The following is a 25,338-nucleotide window of genomic DNA, read 5'->3' on the forward strand; positions in this document are numbered from 1 at the left end:
TGTTGTAAAGCTGGTTTGGTGGTGCTGAACTCTCTCAGCTTTTGCTTGTCTGTAAAGGTTTTAATTTCTCCATCAAATCTGAATGAGATCCTTGCTGGGTAGAGTAGTCTTGGCTGCAGGTTTTTCTCCTTCATCACTTTCAGTATGTCCTGCCACTCCCTTCTGGCTTGTAGGGTTTCTGCTGAGAGATCAGCTGTTAACCTTATGGGGATTCCCTTATGTGTCATTTGTTGTTTTTCTCTTGCTGCTTTTAATATGCTTTCTTTGTATTTAAGTTTTGACAGTTTGATTAATATGTGTCTTGGTGTATTTCTCCTTGTATTTATCCTGTATGGGACTCTCTGTGCTTCCTGGACTTGATTAACTATTTCCTTTCCCATATTAGGGAAGTTTTCAACTATAATCTCTTCAAATATCTTCTCAGTCCCTTTCTTTTTCTCTTCTTCTTCTGGAACCCCTATAATTCAAATGTTGGTGCATTTAATGTTGTCTCAGAGGTCTCTGAGACTGTCCTCAGTTCTTTTCATTCTTTTTTCTTTATTCTGCTCTGCAGTAGTTATTTCCACTATTTTATCTTCCAGGTCACTTATCCGTTCTTCTGCCTCAGTTATTCTGCTATTGATCCCATCTAGAGTACTTTTAATTTCATTTATTGTGTTGTTCATCGTTGCTTGTTTCATCTTTAGTTCTTCTAGGTCCTTGTTAACTGATTCTTGCATTTTGTCCATTCTATTGTCCATTCTATCTCCAAGATTTCGGATCATCCTTACTATCATTATTCTGAATTCTTTTTCAGGTAAGCTGCCTATTTCCTCTTCATTTGTTAAGTCTGGTGCATTTTTATCTTGCTCCTTTATCTGCTGTGTGTTTTTCTGTCTTCTCATTTTGCTTATCTTACTGTGTTTGGGGTCTCCTTTTTGAAGGCTGCAGGTTCGTAGTTCCTGCTGTTTTTGATGTCTTTCCCCAGTGGCTAAGGTTGGTTCAGTGGGTTGTGTAGGTTTCCTGGTGGAGGGGACTAGTGCCTGTGTTGTGGTGGATGAGGCTGGATCTTGTCTCTCTAGTGGGCAGGTTCACGTCTGGTGGTGTGTTTGGGGTGTCTGTGGCCTTATTATTATTTTAGGCAGCCTCTCTGCTAATGGGTGGGGTTGTGTTCCTGTCTTGTTAGTTGTTTGGCATAGGTTGTCCAGCACTGTAGCTTGCTGGTCGTTGAGTGAAGCTGGGTGCTGGTGTTAAGATGGAGGTCTCTGGGAGATTTTCGCCGTTTGATATTATGTGGAGCTGGGAGGTCTCTTGTTGACCAGTGTCCTGAAGTTGGCTCTCCTACCTCAGAGGCAGAGCCCTGACTCCTGGCTGGAGCACCAAGAGCTTTTCATCCACACGGCTCAGAATAAAAGGGAGAAAAAGTAGAGGGAATTAGCAGAAGTATGAGGAAAGAAAGAAGGAAAGGAGGAGGGAAGGAAGGAAGGAAGAAAGAAAGAAAGAAGCAAAGAAGGCAAGAAGGAAAGAAAGGAGGGAGGGAGGGAGGGTGGAAGGAAGGAAGGAGGGAAAGAAGGAAAAAAGACAGAAAGAAAGAAGATACAGTAAAAATAAAATAAAGTATAATAAAATTATTGAATTAAAAAATTCTTATTTAAAAAAAAAAAAAGGACAGATAGAACCTTAGGACAAATGTTGGAAGCAAAGCTATACAGACAAAATCTTACACAGAAGCATACACATACACCCTCACTAAAAGAGGTAAATGGGGAAAAATCATAAATCTTGCTGTCAGAGACCACCTCCTCAATTTGGGATGATTCGTTGTCTAAAGGAGGGAAGGAAGGAAGGAAAGAAAGAAAGAAAGAAAGAAAGAAAGAAAGAAAGAAAGAAAGAAAGAAAGAAAGAAAGAAAGAAAGAAAGAAAGAAAGAAAGAAAATAAAGTATAATAACATTATTAAAATTAAAATTGATTATTAAGAAAAAACATTTTTAAAAAAAACCATGGACGGATAGAACCCTAGGACAAATGGTGGAAGCAAGACTATACAGACAAGATCTCACACAGAAGTATACACATATACATTCACAAAAAGAGGAAAAGGGAAAAAAATCATAGGTCTTGCTCCTAAAGTCTACTTCCTTAATTTGGGATGATTGGTTGTTTATTCAGGTATTCCACAGATGCAGGGTATATCAAGTTGATTGTGGAGCTTTAATCCGCTGCTTCTGAGGCTGCTGGGAGAGATTTCCCTTTCTCTTCTTTGTTCTCACAGCTTCCAGGGGCTCAGCTTTGGATTTGGCCCTGCCACTGCGTGTAGGTCGCTGGAGGGCGTCTGTTTTTTGCCCAGACAGGGCGGGGTTAAAAGAGCCGCTGATTCGGGGGCTCTGGCGCACTCAGGCCGGCGGGGCGGGAGGGGCACGGCGTGCAGGGCGGGCCTGCGGCGGCAAAGGCCGGCGTGACTTTGCACCAGCCTGAGGCCCGCTGTGCGTTCTCCCGGGGAAGTTGTCCCTGGATCCCGGGAACCTGGCAGTGGCGGGCTGCACAGGATCCGCGGAAGAGCGGTGTGGAGAGTGACCTGTGCTCGCACACAGGCCCCTCGGTGGCGGCAGCAGCAGCCTTATCGTCTCCCGCCCGTCTCTGGGGTCCGCGCTTTTAGCCGCGGCTCGCGCCCGTCTCTGGGGTTCGCGCTTTTAGCCGCGGCTCGCGCCCGTCTCTGGAGCTCCTTTAAGCAGCGTTCTTAAACCCCTCTCCTCACGCACCAGGAAACAAAGAGGGAAGAAAAAGTCTCTTGCCTCTTCGGCAGGTGCAGACTTTTCCCCGGACTCCCTCCCAGCTAGCCGTGGTGCACTAACCCCTTCAGGCTATGTTCAAGCCGCCAACCCCAGTCCTCTCCCTGCGCTCTGGCCTCAGCTCGCAGCCCCGCCCGCCCCGGCGGGTGAGCAGACAAGCCTTTCGGGCTGGTGAGTGCCGGTCGGCACCGATCCTCTGTGCGGGAATCTCCCCGCTTTGCCCTCCGCACCCATTGCTGTGCACTCCTCCGCGGCTCGAAGCTCCCCCCTCCGCCCCCCGCAGTCTCCGCCCGCGAAGGGGCTTCCTAGTGTGTGGAAACTTTTCCTCCTTCACAGCTCCCTCCCACTGGTGCAGGTGCCGTCCCTATTCTTTTGTCTCTGTTTTTTCTTTTTTTTTCTTTTGCCCTACCCAGGTACGTGGGGAGTTTCTTGCCTTTTGGGAGGTCTGAGGTCTTCTGCCACCGTTCAGTAGGTGTTCTGTAGGAGTTGTTCCACGTGTAGATGTATTTCTGGTGTATCTGTGGGGAGGAAGGTGATCTCCGCGTCTTACTCTTCCGCCATCTTCAAGGTCCCCTGTCCTTATTCTTTTTATCATAATAAAATATTGCTATATCCATAGGAAAGTGAGAATTACCTAGGTATTCTGTGGTATCAGAGGTATCTAAAAACAGAGATTTTGCCTAGAAAAATCTTACCTGCTTTTCAGGACAACGATCCAATCTACTCATAGAAAATGATTCTCACCAGTTGAGGCACCTAACAGTCTATCATGAATTCTTATAAATCATCAATAAATTAAGTACATCTAAGTTCTTTGAACGAAAATAATTTTCTTTCTTATGTTAAAGTATTCTTTTTTAGAAATATATGTAAACTATTGGTTTGTCTCATAACATTGTCATTCTCTTTGAGGGGATTATAGCATAGTAGTTTTCTGAACAAGATATAATGAAATGATTGGTCATTTATACAGTGGGATTGAAATTACAGGGTTTTTGTTTTTTTTTTACTTCAACCACTTAATTTTTAGTGTGGCTTATGAATTTCTTATAATTAGGATAAATCACTTTCATAAGAGAAACGATATCATTTTCTCAACATGTTTCCACATGGCATTATGCTAGAATAGTTAAAATTCTGTTTTTAAAAATATGATCATTCAGTAAAGTTAAATTGGTTTTCTCATATTTCCTTATATCTTCACAGATTGTGAGTGTTGGAAAGCATGTTAAAGGCTACCATTATATCATTGCAAACTTGGTAAGAACTCTTTATTTTCTATTTTTCATAAGAATTGCTCAGACATTCAAGATTATGTTAACTGTGCCTTGAAATAGTGCTCTATTATTAAACTATATTACTTACTAAGCTTTTTATAACACATAGGATAGTACTCTTATGTGTCCACAAAAAAATTAATGGTCAATCTAAGAAAGAAATGGAAAATTTTATTTAGGCCTACCTGAGGATTATAACCTGCTAGTTAGTCTTTCAGAAAGCTCTGAGGACTGTTCTGCCCATTAGAGGTCAAAGCAACGAGATTTTCTGCACAACTTAGAGGTCAAAACATAATTTTTTGAGATAAAGGGTTATGAATCAAAGTAACATATTGACAGTTTACATAGTCCAACAAGGCAATAGTGGGTCATTGTGACCCCTTACAGGATTGAGAGAGGAATGTTATCTCCTAATCTCCTAAGTAGTTAGCTTGCTGGTGCCAGTAGGAAATTGCTTCTTTTTCTTTCTTTCTTTCTTTCTTTTTTTTTGTGAGTGGGCATTCCTGGGTCTTCTAAGAGAATCTAGGTAATATATTAATGTATAATGCAGATGCACACTGCACACTAAAGGGGAGGAGGTGGTAGCTCAAATGGTGGAAAAATTTTGTTAAATTTTTCTTGTCTTTCCTTTAAAACAATTGTATTTCATTAATCACAGTGATCATATTTCTAATTCAATATATTTTGGTGCAGATAAGCTTGATATCTGCCATAGTGACCTTTAAAGCTAATTATAATGTTTGTTTTACTATGATATTACTTGGCAAATTAGATAATGGCCTTTTGTCTGTGTGAATGATAAATGTGCTACTCTATGGATGAAGATTGTCAATACTTAGATGTATTACAAGAATGATTAAAATTGATGACCCATGTTTTTTAATTTTATGAAAAACAAGTTTGAAATGGCTATTTAAGAAAGTCTTTTGTTGGGAGTAATCCAAATTATTTTAATACTGTCAACTTTTCACATATATATAGATGTTTATTGTTTGTACAACATACAGGCATTAGTATAAAATTCTTAAAGGTGTAAGTCAAGTCCTTTTAGATTTCTTGGCAAGGCTCAAGTATTTCTTGTTAACTTTGCAAGTGCGGGGGAAAACTGACCATGCAGAGGGCCATTCTCCTTGATTTATCAGAGTACCCTGATAAAAAGGGCAGTATCATATCTTCCCTAAGGGCTTGATCTCAAAAGTGGTTTATCCTAGAGAAGTTAAGAATGTGTTCTCCTTTTCCTCTTTTCCCACCACATATTTCTTTGGTGAGGATCTTGCACTCAAAGCATGGAAAGAACAAAATGCTGCAAAACAGATTCATATTCATCCACTCTTTTCATGTGGCAAGTGGGCCATCATACTTTGAGACAGGAATTTTAAGTCTTTAGTGAACTAGGTTTCACTATGGAGTTGAGATATTAAAATACATCAGTAAACTCTAAAGTTTTATTGTATTGTGTTTCTTGAATAAAGTATAATTTTGTTACTTAATATTATCATGAAAATACTGAGAAATTTTTACTTGTTTTTTCCATTGCTTTTAGTAGGCCTGTAGTCTGGATGTTTCAAAATATTTTATAAAACTATAAATCTTAAAGCAAATATATCCTGATATTAATCACCATAAGAGAAAAAGAGAGACATTTATTGATGTGACTTATAATGTCACAATGACATTATACAAGGAGACTCTAGCAAATAGAAGGTTTTAATACCATCTATTCTTTCCAAACAATGGAATTCAGAAGGAAAAAAAAAGACAATATGTTACAGATTATCATGCCAGAACGGAATTGCTGACATTGACAAACCAATACAAAATTAAAAGAATTAATAGTTATAATATCCTAATGGGTATAACAGCCTGTATTAAACAGCCCTAGTAGATGGCATCACATTCAAGTCATCTATATAACGACTAAGTAACAACATATGAAGTAGAAAAGACTGATTTAGTTGGAGGGATTATGATGGAGACAAGGGAAGCTCCTAAACTCCCTTCCTTCCACAGACACACATACAGAGCAATTCCTCTGAGAAAAATCCAGAAACTAGCTGAATGACTCCTACACATCAGGCAGCTGAGCAAACACCCACACAGAAATGGGTTGGAAAGGGTGAGGCACACTCTTTCCATAAACACTACTCCCAGCATAGTGCCATACAATTGGAAGGGAATCCCCAACCCTCAGCTTCTACATGAAGAGCAAAGGACTTGGACCACATGTTTAACACCTCAGTTTTTAAGGCTGCCACTCAAGAGAGAGCCCCTCAAAAACACCTAGGTCCAAAAGCCAATGGGACATGCATCCACATGACCACAGTGGTGTGAAACTAGAAATTAATTACAAGAAAAAAACTGGAGAATCTACAAATATGTGGAGATTAGCCAAAGGCTCCTGACAACCATTGGGTCAAAAGAAATCAAGAGTGAAATAAAAAAGTACCTTGAGACAAATGCAATTGGAAATGGAAACATACCATGCCAGAACATATAGAATACACCTAAAGCAGTTCTAAAAGGGAAGTTTATAGAAATAGATGCCAACATTAAATAAAAATAGAGAAATCAAATAAAGAACTTTATACCTCAAGGAACTAGAAAAATGAGAAAAAACTAAACTCAAATTTAGGTGAGGGAAGGAAATAACAAAGATCAAAGTGGAGATAAATGAAATAGAGACTAAAAAGACAATAGAAAATATCGATGAAGGTAGTTTTAAAAGATAAACAAAATTGACAAATCTTTAACTAGACAAAGGAAAAAGAAAACTTTTAAAAATCATAAAGGTAAGAAGATCAATTGCAGCTAATACCACAGAAATACTAAAGATCATAAGAAACTACTATGAACAATAATACTGACAAATTATATACCCTAGAAGAAACGAATAAATACCTAGAAGCATAAAACATATCAAGCATGAATTATAATTAAAAGGAAAATCTGAACTAACCAATAACAAGAGAGTAGTTTGAATCAGTAACCAAATCACTCCTCCACAAAAAAGTCAAGGACCATATGGCTTCATGGATAATTTCTACCAAACCTTTAAACAAGAATAATTACCAAAACTTTTAAAATTATTCCAATAAATAGAAGCAGAGAGAACACTTCCAAATTTACTTTCAAGGCCAACATTACACTGATACCAAAGCCAGACAATGACACTACAAAAAAAGTAAATTTCAGACTGATTGTTGAACATAGATGCAAAATCCTCTACAAAATATTAACAAACCAAATTAAACAGTACATTAAAAGGATGGAACGAAGATCATATCAAGATCAAGAGGGATTTGCCCAGAGATGCAAGGATGGTTTGATATCAGCGAATTGACCAATGTGATGGCACCACATTACAAAAAGAATAAAAATCATATGATCATCTCAATAGAGGCAGAAAAAGCTTTTGACATAATTCACATCATTTCATGATAAAAAAATCTCAAGAACCTGAGTATAGAAGGAACATACTGCACTATAAAAAAGGCCATGTATGACAAGCCCACATCTAACATCATATCTAATGTTGAAAAGCTGAAAGTTTTTCATTTAACATGAGGATGTCTTCTCTCACCACTATTTTTCTTTTTTTATTTTTATATTTATTTAGTTATTTATTTATTTTTGAATTTTATTTTATTTTTTTATATAGCAGGTTCTTATTAGTTATCCATTTCATACATATTAGTGTATATATGTCAATCCCAATCTCCCAATTCATCACACTACAACCACCACCCACCCCCGCCACGTCCCCCCTTGATGTCTATACAGTTGTTCTCTACATCTGTGTCTCAATTTCTGCCCTACAAACTGGTTGATCTGTACCATTTTTCTAGGTTCCACATATATGTGTTAATATACAATATTTGTTTTTCTCTTTCTGACACTTCACTCTGTATGACAGTCACTAGATCCATCCACATCTCTACAAATGACTCAATTTCGTTCCTTTTTCTGGATGAGTAATATTCCATTGTATATATGTACCATATCTTCTTTATCCATTCATCTGTCAATGTGCATTTAGGTTGCTTCCATGTCCTGGCTATTGTAAATACTGCTGCAATGAACATTGGAGTATGTGTGTCTTTTTGAATTATGGTTTTCTCTGGGTATATGCCCAGTAGTGGGATTGCTGGGTCATATAGTAATTCTACTTTTAGTTATATTAAGGAACCTCCATAGAGTTCTCCATAGAGGCTGTATCAATTTACATTCCAACCAACAATACAAGGGGGTTCCCTTTTCTCCACACCCTCTCCAGAATTTAATGTTTGTAGATTTTCTAATGATGCCCATTCTAATTGGTGTGAGGTGATACCTCAGTGTAGTTTTGATTTGCATTACTATAATAATTAGTGATTTTGAGCAGCTTTTCATGTGCATCTTGGCCAACTATGTGTCTTCTTTGGAGAAATGTCTATTTAGGTCTTCTGCCCATTTTTCGATTGGGTTGTTTGTTTTATTAATATTGAGCTGCATGAGGTGTTTATATATTTTAGAGATTAATCCTTTGTCCATTGATTCATTTGCAAATATTTATCCCATTCTGAGGGCTGTCTTTTCATCTTGTTTGTACTTTCCTTTGCTGTGCAAAAGCCTTTAAGTTTCTATAGCTCCCATTTGTTCATTTTTCTTTTCATTTCCATTACTCTAGGATATGGATCAAAAAAGATCTTCCTGTGATTTATGTCAGAGTGTTCTTCCTAAGTTTTCCTCTAAGAGTTTAAGTGTCTGGTCTTACATTTAGGTCTCTAATGCATTTTGAGTTTATTTTTGTGTATGGTGTTAGGGAGTATTCTTTTTTTTTTTTACATCTTTATTGGAGTATAATCGCTTTACAATGGTGTCTTAGTTTCTGCTTCATAACAAAGTGAATCAGTTATACATATACATATGTACCCATATCTCCTCCCTCTTGCATCTCCCTCCCTCCCAACTTCCCTATCCCACCCATCCAGGTGTTCAGAATGCACCGAGCTGATCTCCCTGTGCTATGTGTCTGCTTCCCAATAGCTATTTATTTTACGTTTGGTAGTGTATATATGTCCATGTCACTCTCTCACCTTGTCACAGCTTACCCTTTCTCCTCCCCATATCCTCAACTCCATTCTCTAGTAGGTCTGTGTCTTTATTCCCATCTTACCCCTAGATTCTTCATTACAATTTTTTTTCTTAGATTCCATATATATGTGTTAGCATATGGTATTTGTCTTTCTCTTTCTGATTTACTTCACTCTGTATGACAGACTCTAGGTCCATCCACCTCACTACAAATAAATCAATTTCACTTCTTTTTATGGCTGAGTAATTTTCCATTGTATATACGTGCCACATCTTCTTTATCCATTCATCCCATGATGGACACTTAGGTTGTTTCCATCTCCTGGCTGTTGTAAACAGAGCTGCAATGAACATTTTGGCACATGACTCTTTTTGAATTATGGTTTCCCCAGGGTATATGCCTAGTAGTGGGATTGCTGGGTCATATGGTAGTTCTATTTGTAGTTTTTTAAGGAACTTCCATACTGTTCTCCATAGAGACTGTACCAATTCACATTCCCATCAGCAGTGCAAGAGTGTTCCCTTTTCTCCACACCCTCTACAGCATTTATTGTTTCTAGATTTTTTGATGATGGCCATTCTGACTAGTGTGACATAATATCTCATTGTAGTTTTGATTTGCATTTCTCTAATGATTAATGATGTTGAGCATTCTTTCATGTGTTTGTTGGCAATCTCTATATCTTCTCTCAGGAAATGTCTGTTTAGGTCTTCTGACCATTTTTGGATTGGGTTTTTTGTTTTTTGTTATTGAGCTGCATGAAGTCTTGTAAATTTTGGAGATTAATCTTTTGTCAGTTGCTTCATTTGAAAATATTTTCTCCCATTCTGAGGGTTGTCTTTTGGTCTTGTTTATGTTGCCTTTGCTGTGCAAAAGCTTTGAAGTTTCATTAGGTTCCATTTGTTTATTTTTGTTTTTATTTCCATTTCTCTAGGAGGTGGATCAAAAAGGATCTTGCTGTGATTTATGTCATAGAGTGTTCTGCCTGTTTTCCTCTAAGAGTTTGAGAGTATCTGGCCTTATATTTAGGTCTTTAATCCATTTTGAGCTTATTTTTGTGTATGGTGTTAAGGAGTGTTATAATCTCATACTTTTACATGTACCTGTCCAGTTTTCCCAACACCACTTATTGAAGAGGCTATCCTTTCTCCACTGTATATTCCTGCCACCTTTATCAAAGATAAGGTGACCATATGTGCGTGGGTTGATCTCTGGGCTTTCTATCCTGTTCCATTGATCTATATTTTTGTTTTTGTTCCAGTACCATACTGTCTTGATTACTGTAGCTTTGTAGAATAGTCTGAAGACTGGGGGCCTGATTCTTCCAGCTCCGTTTTTCATTCTCAAGATTGCTTTGGTTATCAGGGTCTATTGTGTTTCCATACAAATTGTGAAATTTTTTGTTCTATTTCTGTGACAAATGCCAGTGGTAGTTTGATAGGTATTGCATTGAATATGTAGATTGCTTTGGGTAGTAGAGTCATTTACACAATGTTGATTCTTCCAAGAATCCAAGAACATGGTATACCTCTCCATCTATTTGTATCATCTTTAATTTCTTTCATCAGTGTCTTATAATTTGCTGCATACAGGTCTTTTGTCTCCTTAGGTAGGTTTATTCCTAGATATTTTATTATTTTTGCTGCAGTGGTAAATGGGAGTGGTTTCTTGATTTCACTTTCAGATTTTTCATTATTAGTGTATAGAAATGCCAGAGATTTCTGTGCATTAATTTTTTATCCTGCTACTTTACCAAATCCATTGATAAGCTTTAGTAGTTTTCCGGTAGCATCTTTAGGATTCTGTATGTATAGTATCATGTCATCTGCAAACAGTGACAGTTTTACTTCCTGTTATCCAATTTGGATTCCTTTTACTTCCTTTTCTTCTCTGAGTGCTGTGGCTAAAACTTCCAAAACTCTGTTGAATAAGAGTGGTGAGAGTGGGCAACCTTGTCTTGTTCCTGATCGTGGTGGAAATGCTTTCAGTTTTTCACCATTGAGGATGATGTTTGCTGTGGGTTTGTCATATATGGCCTTTATTATGTTGAGGAAAGTTCCCTCTATGCCTACTTTCTGCAGGGTTTTTATCATAAATAGGTGTTGAATTTTGTCAAAAGCTTTCTCTGCATCTGTTGAGATGATCATATGTTTTTTCTCCTTCAATTTGTTAATATGGTTTATCACATTGATAGATTTGCCTATATTGAAGAATCCTTGCATTCCTGGAATAAACCCCACTTGATCATGGTGTATGATCCTTTTAATGTGCTGTTGGATTCTGTTTGCTAGTATTTTGTTGAGGATTTTTGCATCTATGATCATCAGTGATATTGGCCTGTAGTTTTCTTTCTTTGTGACATCCTTGTCTGGTTTTGGTATCAAGGTGATGGTGGCCTCGTAGAAGGAGTTTGGGAGTGTTCCTCCCTCTGCTATATTTTGGAAGAGTTTGAGAAGGATAGGTGTTAGCTCTTCTCTAAATGTTTGATAGAATTCGCCTGTGAAGCCATCTGGTCCTGGGCTTTTCTTTGTTGGAAGATTTTTAATCACAGTTTCAATTTCAATGCTTGTGATTGGTCTGTTCATATTTTCTATTTCTTCCTGATTCAGTCTTGGCAGGTTGTGCATTCCTAAGAATTTGTCCATTTCTTCCAGATTGTCCGTTTTATTGGCATAGAGTTGCTTGTAGTAATCTCTCATGATCTCTTTTATTTCTGCAGTGTCATTTGTTACCTCTCCTTTTTCATTTCTAATACTGTTGATTTGAGTCTTCTCCCTTTTTTTCTTGATGAGTCTGGCTAGTGGTTTATCTATTTTGTTTATCTTCTCAAAGAACCAGCTTTTAGTTTTATTGATCTTTGCTATTGTTTCCTTCATTTATTTTTCATTTATTTCTGATCTGATTTTTATGATTTCTTTCCTTCTGGTAGCTTTGGGGTTTTTTTGTTCTTCTTACTCTAATTGCTTGAGGTGCAAGGTTAGGTTGTTTATTTGAGATGTTTCCTGCTTCTTAAGATGGGCTTGTATTGCTATAAACTTCCCCCTTAAAACTGCTTTTGCTGCATCCCATAGGTTTTGGGTCGTTTTGTCTCCATTGTCATTTGTTTCTAGGTATTTTTTTATTTCCTCTTTGATTTCTTCAGTGGTCACTTCATTATCAAGTAGTGTATTGTTTAGCCTCCATGTGTTTGTATTTTTTACAGATCTTTTCCTGTAATTGATATCTAGTCTCATGGCATTGTGGTCAGAAAAGATACTTGATACAATTTCAATTTTCTTAAATTTACCAAGGCTTGATTTGTGACCCAAGATATGATCTATCCTGGAGAATGTTCCATGAGCGCTTGAGAAAAATGTGTATTCTGTTGTTTTTGGATGGAGTGTCCTATAAATATCAATTAAGTCCATCTTGTTGAATGTATCAGTTAAAGCTTGTGTTTCCTTATTTATTTTCATTTTGGATGATCTGTCCATGGGTGAAAGTGGGGTGTTAAAGTCCCCTACTATGTATGTGTTACTGTCAATTTCCCCTTTTATGGCTGTTAGTTTTTGCCTTATGTATTGAGGTGCTCCTATTTTGGGTGTTTAAATATTTACAATTGTTATATCTTCTTCTTGGATCGATCCCTTGATCATTATTTGGTGTCCTTCTTTGTCTCTTCTCATAGGCTTTATTTTAAAGTCTATTTTGTCTGATATGAGATTTGCTCCTCCAGCTTTCCTTTGGTTTCCATGTGCATGGAATATCTTTTTCCACCCCCTTACTTTCAGTCTGTATGTATTTCTAGGTCTGAGTGGGTCTGTTGTAGACAGCATATATATTGGTCTTGTTTTTGATCCATTCAGCCACTCTGTGTCTTTTGGTGGGAGCATTTAATCCATTTACATTTAAGGCAGTTATCGATATGTATGTTCCTATTCCCATTTTCTTAATTGTTTTGGTTTGTCATTGTAGATCTTTTCCTTGTCTTGTGTTTCTTGACTAGAGAAGACCCTTTAACATTTGTTGTAAAGCTGTTTTTGTGGTGCTGAACTCTCTCAGCTTTTGCTTGTCTGTAAAGATTTTAATTTCTCCATCAAATCTGAATGAGATCCTTGCTGGGTAGAGTAATCTTGGTTGTAGATTTTTTCCTTCATCACTTTAAATATGTCCTGCCAGTCTCTTCTGGCTTGCAGAGTTTCTGCTGAAAGATCAGCTGTTAACCTTATGGGGATTCCCTTGTGAGTTATTTGTTGTTTTTCCCTTGCTGCTTTTAATATATTTTCTTTGTATTTAATTTTTGACAGTTTGATTAATATGTGTCTTGGCGTGTTTTTCCTTGGATTTATCCTGTATGGGACTCTCTGTGCTTCCTGGACTTGATTAACTATTTCCTTTCCCATATTAGGGAAGTTTTCAACTATAATCTTCAAATATTTTCTCAGTCCCTTTCTTTTTCTCTTCTTCTTCTGGAACCCCTATAATTCGAATATTGGTGCATTTAATATTGTCCCACAGTTCTCTGAGACTGTCCTCAATTATTTTCATTCTTTTTTCTTTATTCTGCTCTGCAGTAGTTATTTCTACTATTTTATCTTCCAGGTCACTTATCCGTTTTTCTGCCTCAGTTATTCTGCTATTGATCCCTTCTAGAGCATTTTAAATTTCATTTATTGTCTTGTTCATCATTGCTTGTTTCATCTTTAGTTCTTTAGGTCCTTGTTAAATGTTTCTTACATTTTCTCTATTCTATTTCCAAGATTTTGGATCATCTTAACTATCATTATTCTGAATTCTTTTTCAAGTAGACTGCCTATTTCCTCTTCTTTTGTTAGGTCTGGTGGGTTTTTATCTTTCTCCTTCATCTGCTATGTGTTTTTCTGTCTTCTCATTTGCTTATCTTACTGTGTTTGGGGTCTCCTTTTTACAGGCTGCAGGTTCGTAGTTTCTGTTGTTTTTGATGTCTTTCCTCAGTGGCTAAAGTTTGTTCAGTGTGTTGTGTAGGTTTCCGGTGGAGGGGACTAGTGCCTGTGTTCTGGTGGATGAGGCTGGATCTTGTCTTTCTGGTGGGCAGGTCCACATCTGGTGGTGTGTTTCGGGGTGTCTGTGGATTTATTATGTTTTTAGGCAGCCTCTCTGCTAATGGGTGGGGTTGTGTTCCTGTCTTGCTAGTTGTTTGGCATAGAGTGTCCAGCACTGTAGCTTGCTGGTCATTGAGTGAAGCTGGGTGTCAGTGTTGAGATGGAGATCTCTGGGAGATTTTCACCATTTGATATTACGTGGAGCTGGGAGTTGTCTTGTGGACCAGTGTCCTGAATTTGGCTCTCCCACCTCAGAGGCACAGCACAGACTCCTGGTTGCAACAACATGAGCCTTTCATCCACATGGCTCAGCATAAAAGGGAGAAAAAGTAGAAAGAAAGAAAAAAAGAAAGAACGTAAAAGAAAAGAAAATAAAGTAAGATAAAATAAAATAAAGTTATTAAAATAAAAAATAATTATTAAGAAAAAATTAGAAAAAAAACGGTAGGATAGAACCCTAGGGCAAATGGTGAAAGCAAAGTTTTACAGACAAAATCTCACACAGAAGCATACACATACACACTCACAAATAGAGGAAAAGGGGTAAAATAATAAATCTTGCTCTCAAAGTCCACCTCTTCATTTTGGGATGATTCATTGTCTATTCATGTATTCCACAGATGCAGGGTACATCAAGTTGATTGTGGAGATTTAATCCACCGCTCCTGAGACTGCTGGGAGAGATCTCCCTTTCTCTTCTTTGTTCACACAGCTCCCCGGGCTCAGCTTTGGATTTGGCTCTGCCTGTGTATGTAGGTCACCAGAGGGTGTCTGTTCTTTGCTTAGACAGGACAGGGTTAAAGGAGCAGCTGACTCGAGAGCTCTGGCTCACTCAAGTTGGGGGAAGGGAGGGGTTGTGGATGCAGGGCGATCCTGCTGCAACAGAGGCCAGCAGGACTTTGCACCAGCCTGAGGTGCGCCATGCGTTCTCCCAGGGAAGGTGTCCCTGGATCCCGGGACCCTGGCAGTGGCGAGCTGCACAGGCTCCCCTGAAGGCAGGTGTGGATAGTGACCTGTGCTCTCACACAGCCTTCTTGGTGGCGGCAGCAGCAGCCTTAGCATCTCATGCCCGTCTCTGGGGTCCATGATGTTAGCCGCGGCTCACGCCCATCTCTGGAGCTCCTTTAAGCAGCGCTCTTAACCCCTCTCCTCACACACCAGGAAACCAAGAAAGAAGAAAATGTCTCTTGCCTCTTCGGCAGGTCCAGACGTTTCCCCAGACTCCCTCCCGGCTAGCCGTGGTGCACTAAACCCCTGCAGGCTGTGTTCATGCTGCCAACCCCAGTCCTCTCCCTGTGCTCTGAGGGAAGCCTGAGCCTCAGTTCCCAGCCCCGCCTGCCCCAGTGGGTGAGCAGACAAGCCTCTTGGGCTGGTGAGTGCCGGTCGACACCGATCCTCTGTGCGGGAATCTCTCCACTTTGCCCTCCACACCCCTGTTGCTGTGCTCTCCTCTGCAGCTCTGAAGCTTCCCCCTCTGCCACCTGCAGTCTCCACCCATGAAGGGGCTTCCTAGTATGTGGAAAGCTTTCCTCCTTCACAGCTCCCTCCCACTGGTGCAGGTCCCGTCCCTATTCTTTTGTCTCTGTTTATTGTTTTTTTAATTTTTCCCTACCCAGCTGTATGGGGAATTTCTTCCCTTTTGGGAGGTCTGAGGCCTTCTGCCAGCGTTCAGTACATGTCCTGTAGGAGTTGTTCCACGTGTAGATGTATTTCTGGTGTATCTGTGGGTAGGATGGTGATCTCCACATCTTACTCTTCCGCCATCTTCCCAGAAGTCCCTGTAGGGACTATTCTAACTTCATTCTTTTATATGTAGCTGTCCAGTTTTCCCAGCACCACTTATTGAAGACACTGTCTTTTCTCTATATCCTTACCTCTTTTGTCATAGATTAGTTGACCATAGGTTTGTGGGTTTACCTCTGGGCTTTCTATCCTGTTCCATTCATCTATATTTCTGTTTTTTGTGCCAGTAACATACTGTCTTAATTACTGTAGCTTTGTAATATAGTCTGAAGTCAGGGAGTCTGATTCCTCCAGCTCCGTTTTTTTTCATCAAGACCACTTTCACTATTCAGGGTCTTTTGTGTCTCCATACAAATGTTAAGATTTTTTTGTTCTAGTTCTGTAAAAAATGCCATTGGTAATTTGATAAGGATTGCACTGAATCTGTAGATTGCTTTGGGTAGTATAGTCATTTGCACAGTGTTGATTATTCCAATCCAAGAACATGATATATCTCTCCATCTGTTTGTATCATCTTTAATTTCTTTCATCCATGTCTTATAGTTTTCTGCATACTGGTCTTTTGTCTCCCTCAGTAGGTTTATTCCTAGGTATTTTATTCTTTTTGTTGCCGTGGTAAATGGGAGGGTTTCCTTAATTTTCCTTTCAGATATTTCATCATTAGTGTATAGGAATGCCAGAGATTTCTGTGCATTAATTTTGTATCCTGCAACATTACCAAATTCATTGATTAGCTCTAGTAACTTTCTGGTGCCATCTTTAGGATTCTTTATGTATAGTATCATGTAATCTGAAAAAAGTGACAGTTCTAATTCTTCTTTTCCAATTTGTATTCCTTTTAATCTTTTTCTTCTCTGATTGCCATGACTAGGACTTCCAGAACTATGTTGAATAATAGTAGTGAGAGTGGACATCCTTGTCTTTTTCCTGATCGTAGAGGAAATGCTTTCAGTTTTTCACCATTGAGAATGATGTTTGCTGTGGGTTTGTTCTGTATGACCTTTATTAGATTGAGGTAGGTTCCCCCTAATCCCACTTTCTGGAGAGTTGTTATCATAAATGGGTGTTAAATTTTGTCAAAAGCTTTCTCTGCATCTATTGAGATGATCATATATTTTTTCTTCTTCAATTTGTTAATATGCTGCATCACATTGATTGATTTGCATATATTGAAGAATCCTTGCACTCTTTGGTTAAATCTCACTTTATCATGGTGTATGATCCTTTTAATTTGTTGTTGGATTCTGTTTGCTAGCATTTGTTGAGGATGTTTGCATCTATATTCATCAGTGATATTGGTCTATAATTTTCTTTTTTTATAGTATCTTTGTCTGGTTTTGGTATCATGGTGATGGTGACCTCATAGAATGAGTTTGGGAGTGTTCCTTCCCCTGAAATTTTTTGGGAGACTTTGAGAAGGATGAGTGTTAGCTCGTCTCTAAATGTTTGATAGAATTTACCTGTGAAGCCATTTGGTCCTGGACTTTTGTTTGTTGGAAGATATTTAATCACAGTTTCAATTTCGTTACTTGCGATTGCTCTGTTCCTCCCTGGTTCAGTCTTGGAAGCTTATTCCTTTCTAAGAATGTGTCCATTTCTTCCAGGTTGTCCATTTTATTGGCATTCAGTTGCTTGTAGTAGTCTCTGAGGATGCTTTGTATTTCTGCAGTGTCTGTTGTAACTTCTCCTTTTCCTTTCTAATCTTATTGTTTTGAGTCCTCTTCCTCTTTTTCTTGATGAGTCTGGCTAATGATTTATCAATTTTGTTTTTCTTCTCAAAATACCAGCTTTTAGTTGGGTTTTTTTTTCAGCTTTTAGTTTTATTGATCTTTGCTATTGTTTTCTTTGTTTCTATTTCATTTATTTCTGCTCTGATTTTATGATTTCTTTCCTTCTACTAACTTTGGATTTTGTTTGTTCTTCTTTCTCTAGTTCTTTTCAGTGTAAGGTTAGATTGTTTATTTGAGTAGTTTGTTGTTTCTTGAAGTAGGATTGTATTGCTATAAACTTCCCTCTGAGAACTGCTTTTGCTGCACTCAATATGTTGTGGATTGTCTTGTTTTCCTTGTCATTTGTCTCTAGGTATGTTTTGGTTTCTTCTTTGATTTCCTCAGTGATCTCTTGGTTATTTATTAATGTATTCTTTAGCCTCCATGTGTTTGTGTTTTTTACTTGTTTTTCCCTGGAAGTGATTTCTAACTTCACAGCATTGTGGTCAGAAAATTGCTTGATATGATTTCCATTTTCTTAAATTTACTGAGGCTTGATTTGTGACCCAAGATGTGATCTATCCTGAAGAATATTCCATGCGCATTTGAGAAGAAAGTGTAATCTGCTGTTTTGGGATGGAATGTCCTATAAATATTAATTAAATCTCTGGCCTATTGTGTCATTTAAAGCTTGTGTTTCCTTATTAATTTTCTGTTTGGATGATCTGCCCATTGGTGTAAGTGAGGTGTTAAAGTTCCCCACTATTATTGTGTCACTGTCAATTTCCTCTTTTATAGCTGTCAACATTTGCCTTATGTATCGAGGTGCTCCTATGGGGGGTGGAGATATGTTTATTACTATTATATCTTCTTGTTGGATTGATCCCTTGATCATTATGTAGTGTCCTTCCTTGTTTCTTGTAACATTCTTTATTTTCAAGTCTATTTATCTGATATGAGTATTACTACTCCAGCTTTCTTTTGATTTCCATTTGCACGGAATATCTTTTTCCATCCCCACACTTTCAGTCTGTATGTGTCCCTAGGTCTGAAGTGGGTTGCTTGTAGACAGCATATATATGGGTCTTGTTTTTGTATCCATTCAGTGAGCCTGTGTCTTTTGGTTGGAGCTTTTAATTCATTCACGTTTAAGATAATTATTGATATGTACATTCCTATTACCATTTTCTTATTTATTTTCAGTTGTTTTTGTAGGTTCTTCTCTTCTGCTTTGCACTTAGAGAAGTGCCTTTATCATTCGTTTTAGAACTGGTTTGGTGGTGCTGAATTCTGTTAGCTTTTGTTTGTCTGTAAAGCTTTTGATTTCTCCATCAAATCTGAATGAGATCCTTGCTGGGTAGAGTAATCTTGGTTGTAGGTCCTTCCTTTTCCTCACTTTAAATATGTCATGCTACTCCCTCCTGGTTTGTAGAGTTTCTGCTGATATATCAGTTGTTAGCTCTATGGGAGTTCTTCTTTATGGTATTTGTCATTTTTCCCTTGCTGCTTTTAATAATATTTCTTTGTCTTTAATTTTTTTCAATTTGATTACTATGTGTCTTGGTTCGTTTCTTCTTGGGTTTATCCTGTATGGGACTCTGTGCTTCCTGGACTTGGGTTGCTATTTCCTTTCCCAAGTTAGGGGATTTTTCAACTATAATCTATTCAAATATTTTCTCGGGTCCTTTCTCTCTCTCTTCTCCTTCTGGGACCCCTATAATGCAAATGTTTTTGCATTTAGTGTTGTCCCAGAGGTCTCTTAGGCTGTCTTCATTTCTTTTCATTCTTTTTTCTTTATTCTGTTCCACAGCAGTGAATTCCACCATTCTATCTTCCAGGTCACTTATCCATTCTTCTGCCTCAGTTATTCTCCTACTGATTCCTTCTAGTGTATTTTTCATTTCAGTTATTGTATTGTTCATCTCTGTTTGTTTGTTCTTTAATTCTCTAGGTGTTTGTTAGACATTTCTTGCATCTTCTCAACCTTTGCCTCTATTCTTTTTCTGAGGTCCTGGATCATCTTCACTATCATTATTCTGAATTCTTTTTCTGGTAGGTTGCCTATCTCAACTTCATTTAGTTGTTTTTCTGGGGTTTTATTTTGTTCCTTCATCTGGTACATAGCCCTCTGCCTTTTCTTCTTGTCTATCTTTCTGTGAATGTAGTTTTTGTTCCACAGGCTGCAGGATTGTAGTTCTTGTTTCTGCTGTCTGCCCTCTGGTGGATGAGGCTATCTAAGAGGCTTGTGCAAGTTTCCTGATGGGAGGGACTGGTGGTGGGTAGAGCTGGCTGTTTCTCTGGTGGGCAGAGCTCAGTAAAACCTTAATCTGCTTGTCTGCTGATGGGTGGGTCTGGGTTCCCTCCCTGTTGGTTGTTTGGCCTGAGGTGACCCAACAATGGAGCCTACCCAGGCTCTTTGGTTGGGCTAATGGTGGATGCCGGGAGGGCTCATGCCAAGGAGTACTTCCAGAACTTCTGCTACCAGTGTCTCTGTCCTCACAGTAAGACACAGCCACCCCTTGCCTCTGCAGGAGACCTCCCAAAACTAGCAGGCAGGTCCGGTTCAGTCTCCTATGGGGTCACTTCTCCTTCCCCTGGTCCCGATGTGCACAACACCCTGTGTTTGTCCTCCAAGAGTGGCATCTCTGTTTCTCCCAGCCTTGTCAAAGTCCTGCAATCAAATCCTGCCAGCTTTCAAAATCTGACTGTCTAGGAATTCCTCCTCCCATTGCCAGACCCCCAAGCTGGGAAGCCAGCACCTTCACTCCAGTGGGTAACTTCTGTGGTTTAAATGTTCTCCAGTTTGTGAGTCACCCACCCGGCAGTTACAGGATTTGATTTTATTGTGATTGTGCCCCTTCTACCATCTCACTGTGGCCTCCCCTTTGTCTTTGGATGTGGGGTATCTTTTATGGTGAGTTCCAGTGTCCTCCTGTCAATGACTGCTCAGCAGTTAGTTGTGATTCTGGTGCTATTGCAAGAGGGAGTGAGCACACGTCCTTCTAGTCTGTCATCTTGATTCAATCTCTCACCACAATTTTTCAATATAGTACTGAAGTCCTAGCCAGAGCAATGAGCCAAAAAATAAATAAATAAAAGGATTCAATTTAGAAAGGAAGAAGTAAAATTGTCTGTATATAGATGACATTATAGTATTGATAGAAAAAATCACCAAAAAAGATTCCAAAAAAAAATTTTTAGAATAAATGACTTCAGTAAATTTGCAGGATACAGAATTAATATAGAACTCAGTTGTGTTTCTATACAATAACAGCAAACTCTCAGAAAGAAAAATTAAGAACAGCTGGAGGCATTACATTTCCTGATTTCAAACTCTATTACAAAGCTATAGTAATCAAATCAATATTGTATTGGAATAAAAACAGACACATAGATAAATGGAACAGAATATAGAGCTCAGGAATAAACCCCAGCATATATGGTCACTTAACTTTCAACAAAGGAGTGAAGAATATACAATAAGGAAAGGTTAGTCTCTTCAATAAATAATGTTGGGAAAACTGAATATGCACATTCAAAAGAATGAAAATGGACCTTTTTACTATATAAAATGGATTATTGAAAATAAGATCTGAAACTGTAAAACTCCTAGAAGAAAAGCTAGGGGATAATCCCCTTGACTTTGGTCCTGGCAATGAGTTTTTGGATCTGATACCTAAAGCACAAGCAAAAAAAAAAAAAAAAACCAAATAAGTGAGACTACATCAAATGAAAAAGCTTCTACACAGCAAAGGAAACCATCAACAAAATAAATAGACAATCTACTGAATGGGAGAAAATATTTGCAAACCACATATCAAATAAAGGGTTAATATTGAAAATATACTAGGAATTCCTACAACTTAATAGCAAAACTCAAGTAATTTAAAAATGGACAAATGACCTAAGACATTTTTCCAAACAAGACAAATTATCAACAGATATGAAAAGATGCTCAACATAATTACTCATCACAGAAATGCAAATCAAAACCCCAATGAGATACCACCTCAAACCTCAAATTCGTTAGGGTGGCTATTATCTAAATGGATAAATATATATTATATATATATATATATAAAAACATGGTATAACACGGTCATTATAGTTATTAATACTATATTATTGAAATTTGCTAAGAGAGTAGAAATTTTGTTCTCATCAAAAAAAGAAATGTGAAGTGTTGGGTGTGTTAATTAAATCAATGGTGGGTATCTTTCACAGTGTGTACACATATCAAATCATCAATTGTACAGTTTGAATATATCGCAATTTTATTTGTCATGTATCCCTCAATACAGTTGAAAAAATATTGATTTAATGAGAATAGTAAGAACTGATTCCTAAAATAAAAATTCTTACTGGTTAGTGAAGGCTACAAATATTCTAGAAAGTTTCAAATATTCTGTAGTCATAAAGTTGAAAATCAAAATAGAAAGTATGAAGTCCAATTCATATTTAACAAAAAGAGAAGAATGAAACAAGGCAAACATCAATATGGGATGTTTAAAATTATATCATGAATTTACAAGCATATTATTTTTATAATTGAAGTATAGTTCATTTACAATATTGTGTTAATTTTAGGTGTACAGCATAGTGATTTAGGTGTGGGGTTTTTTGCAGATTATATTCCATTATAGGTTATTATGAATTATTGAATGTAATTCCCTGTGGTATACAGTAAATTCTTATTCCTTATCTATTTTATATATAGTAGATTTGTATCCATTAATCCCATACTCCTAATTTGTTTCTTCTCCTTCCCTCTACACTTTGGTAAACATAAGTTTCTTTTCTATGTCTGTGAGTCCATTTCTGTTTTCTATATAGATTCATTTGTATTCTTTTTTAGATTCCTCATATAAGTGATATCATATAGTATATGTCTTTTTGCTGTCTGACTTACTTCACTAAGCATAATATTCTCTAGGTCCATCCATGTTGCTGCAAATGGCGTTATATCATTCTTTTTATGGTTTCGTAATATTCCATTGTGTGTATATATATATATATATCCCATATATTTTAAGCCAGTTGTCTGTTGATGAACACATGGGTTGTTTCCATGTCTTGACTGTTGGAAATAGTGCTACTATGAACATTGGGCTGCATGTATCTTCTTGGATATGTGCCCAGGAGAGGGATTTCTATATCTTATGGTAGTTCTATTTTTAGTTTTTCAAGGAATATTTATTCTGTTTTCCATAGTGGCTGCACCAATTTACATTCCTACAAACAGTGTGCAAACTCTTTCTAGCAATTATTATTTGTAGATTTTTTTTTTTTTTTTTTTTTTTTGCTGTACTTGGGCCTCTCACTGTTATGGCCTCTCCCATTGTGGAGCACAGTCTCCGGATGCGCAGGCTCAGCAGCCATGGCTCGCTGGCCCAGCCACTCCGTGGCATGTGGGATCCTCCCAGACTGGGGCATTTGCAGGCCGACTCTCAACCACTGAGCCACCAGGGAAGCCCTATTTGTAGATTTTTTGATGATAGCCTGTTGTGAGATGATACCTCAATGAGATTTTGATTTGCATCTTTCTAATAATTAGTGATGTTGAACATCTTTTCATGTGCCTATTGGTCATCTGTATGTCTTCTTTGGAAGAAATATCTATTTAGGTCTCTGTCCATTTTTTGATTGGGTTGTTTATTTTTCAGATATTAAGCTATATGAACTGTGGGTATATTCTGCATATTAACCTCTTGTCAGTTGCATCATTTGAAAATATTTTCTCCCATTCCATAGGTTGTCTTTTCATTTTGCTTATGGTTTCCTTTGCTTCACAAAAGCTTTTAAGTTTGATTAGGTCCAATTTGTTTATCTTTGCTTTTATACATTTTGCCTTTGGGAGACAGATCAAGGAAAATATTACTACGATTTATGTCAAAGACTGTTTTGCCTGTGTTCTCTTCTAGGAGCTTGTAGTGTCCTGTCTTACATTTAGGTCTTTAAACTGTTTTGAGATTATTTTTGTATATGGTATGAGAGAGTGTTCTAATTTCATTGAATTACATATAGCTATTCAGTTTTCCCAACAGCACTTGATGAAGAGACTGTCTTTTCTCCATAGTATATTCTTCACTTCTTTGTCATAGATTAATTTATAGTAGATGCATAGGTTTATTTCTAGGCTCTATATTCTGTTCCATTGCTTTATATGTCTGTTTTTGTGCCAATACCACACTGTATTGTTTACTGGAACTTTGCACTATAGTCTAAAGTGTGGAAGGGTTTTACTTCCAGCTTTAATCATTTTCCTCAGGATTGCTTTGTCAATTCTGGGTCTTTTGTGGTTCCATATAAACATCTTTATTGGAGTATAATTGCTTTACAATGTTGTGGTAATTTCTGCTGCATAACAAAGTTAATCAGCTATACGTGTACATATATCACCATATACCCTCTCTCTTGTACCTCCCTCCCACTCTTCCTATCCCACCCCTCTAGGTGGTCACAAAGCAGTGAGCTGATCTCCCTGTGCTATGCAGCTGCTTCCCACTAGCAATTTTACATTTGGTAGTGTATATATATCAATGTTACCCTTTCACTTTGTCCCAGCTTACCCTTCCCCCTCCCTGTGTCCTCAAGTCCATTCTCTACATCTGTGTCTTTATTCCTGTCCTGCCCCTAGGTTCTTCAGAGCATTTTTTTATTATTATTCCATATATATGTTTTAACATATGGTATTTGTTTTTCTCTTTCTGACTTACTTCACTCTGTATGACACACTAGGTCCATCCACCTCACTACAAATAACTCAATTTCATTTCTTTTTATGGCTGAGTTATACTCCATTGTATATATATGCCACATCTCTTTATCCATTTATCTGTTGATGGACACTTCGGTTAGTTCCATGTCCTGACTACTGTAAATAATGCTGCAATGAACATTGTGGTGCATGTCTCATTTTGAATTATGGTTTTCTCAGGGTATATGCCCAGTAGTGGGAATGCTGGGTCATACTGTAGTTCTATTTTTAGTTTTTTAAGGAAAATCCATACTGTTCTCTATAGTGGCTGTATCAATTTACATTCTCACCAACAGTAAAATATGGTTCCTTTTTCTCCACGTCCACTCGAACATTTATCATTTGTAGATTTTTTGATGATGGCCATTCTGACTGGTGTGACATGAAACCTCATTGTGGCTTTGATTTGCACTTCTCCAATGACTAGTGATGTTGAGCATCCTTTCATATGTTTGTTGGAAATCTGTATATCTTCTTTGGAAATATCTATTTAGGTCTTCCCCCTAGTTTTGGATTGGGTTTTTTGTTTTCTTGATATTGAGCTGCATGAACTGCTGTGTATTTTGGAGATTACTACTTAGTCAGTTGCTTCATTTGCAAATATTTTCTCCCATTCTGAAGGTTCTCTTTTCATCTTCTTTATGATTTCCATTGCTGTGCAAAGCTTTTAAGTTTCATTAGGTCCCATTTGTTTATTTTTGTTTCTATTTCCTTTTCTCTAGGAGGTGGGTCAAAAAGGATCTTGCTGTGATTCATGGCAGAAAGTGTTCTGTCTATGTTTTCCTCTCAGAGTTTTATAGTGTCTAGCCTTACCTTTAGGTCTTTAATCCGTTTTGAGTTTATTTTTGTGTATGGTGTTAGGGAGTGTTATAATTTCATACTTTTACATGTACCTGTCCAGTTTTCCCAGCACCACTTATTGAAGAGGCTGTCTTTTCTCCAATGTATA

The 25,338-nt window shown here is 37.7% G+C and overlaps 1 protein-coding gene across 3 annotated transcripts in view; it reads left to right on the top strand.

The window, feature by feature from the left end:
* The window catches only part of GRIA4 (glutamate ionotropic receptor AMPA type subunit 4), a gene marked incomplete at its 3' end in the record, with an annotated part of 508,329 nt that overhangs the window by 369,961 nt on the left and 113,030 nt on the right, over positions 1 to 25,338 (top strand). For all 3 annotated transcript variants that reach the window (XM_079928097.1, XM_079928096.1, XM_079928098.1), the window contains exon 5: positions 3,976 to 4,029. In XM_079928097.1, the coding sequence (XP_079784223.1) occupies positions 3,976 to 4,029 (54 nt within the window). The remainder of the gene's footprint in view (positions 1 to 3,975; positions 4,030 to 25,338) is intronic.

The sequence above is a fragment of the Stenella coeruleoalba genome (assembly GCF_951394435.1).
Source record: "Stenella coeruleoalba genome assembly, chromosome: 8".
Lineage (NCBI taxonomy): Eukaryota > Metazoa > Chordata > Mammalia > Artiodactyla > Delphinidae > Stenella > Stenella coeruleoalba.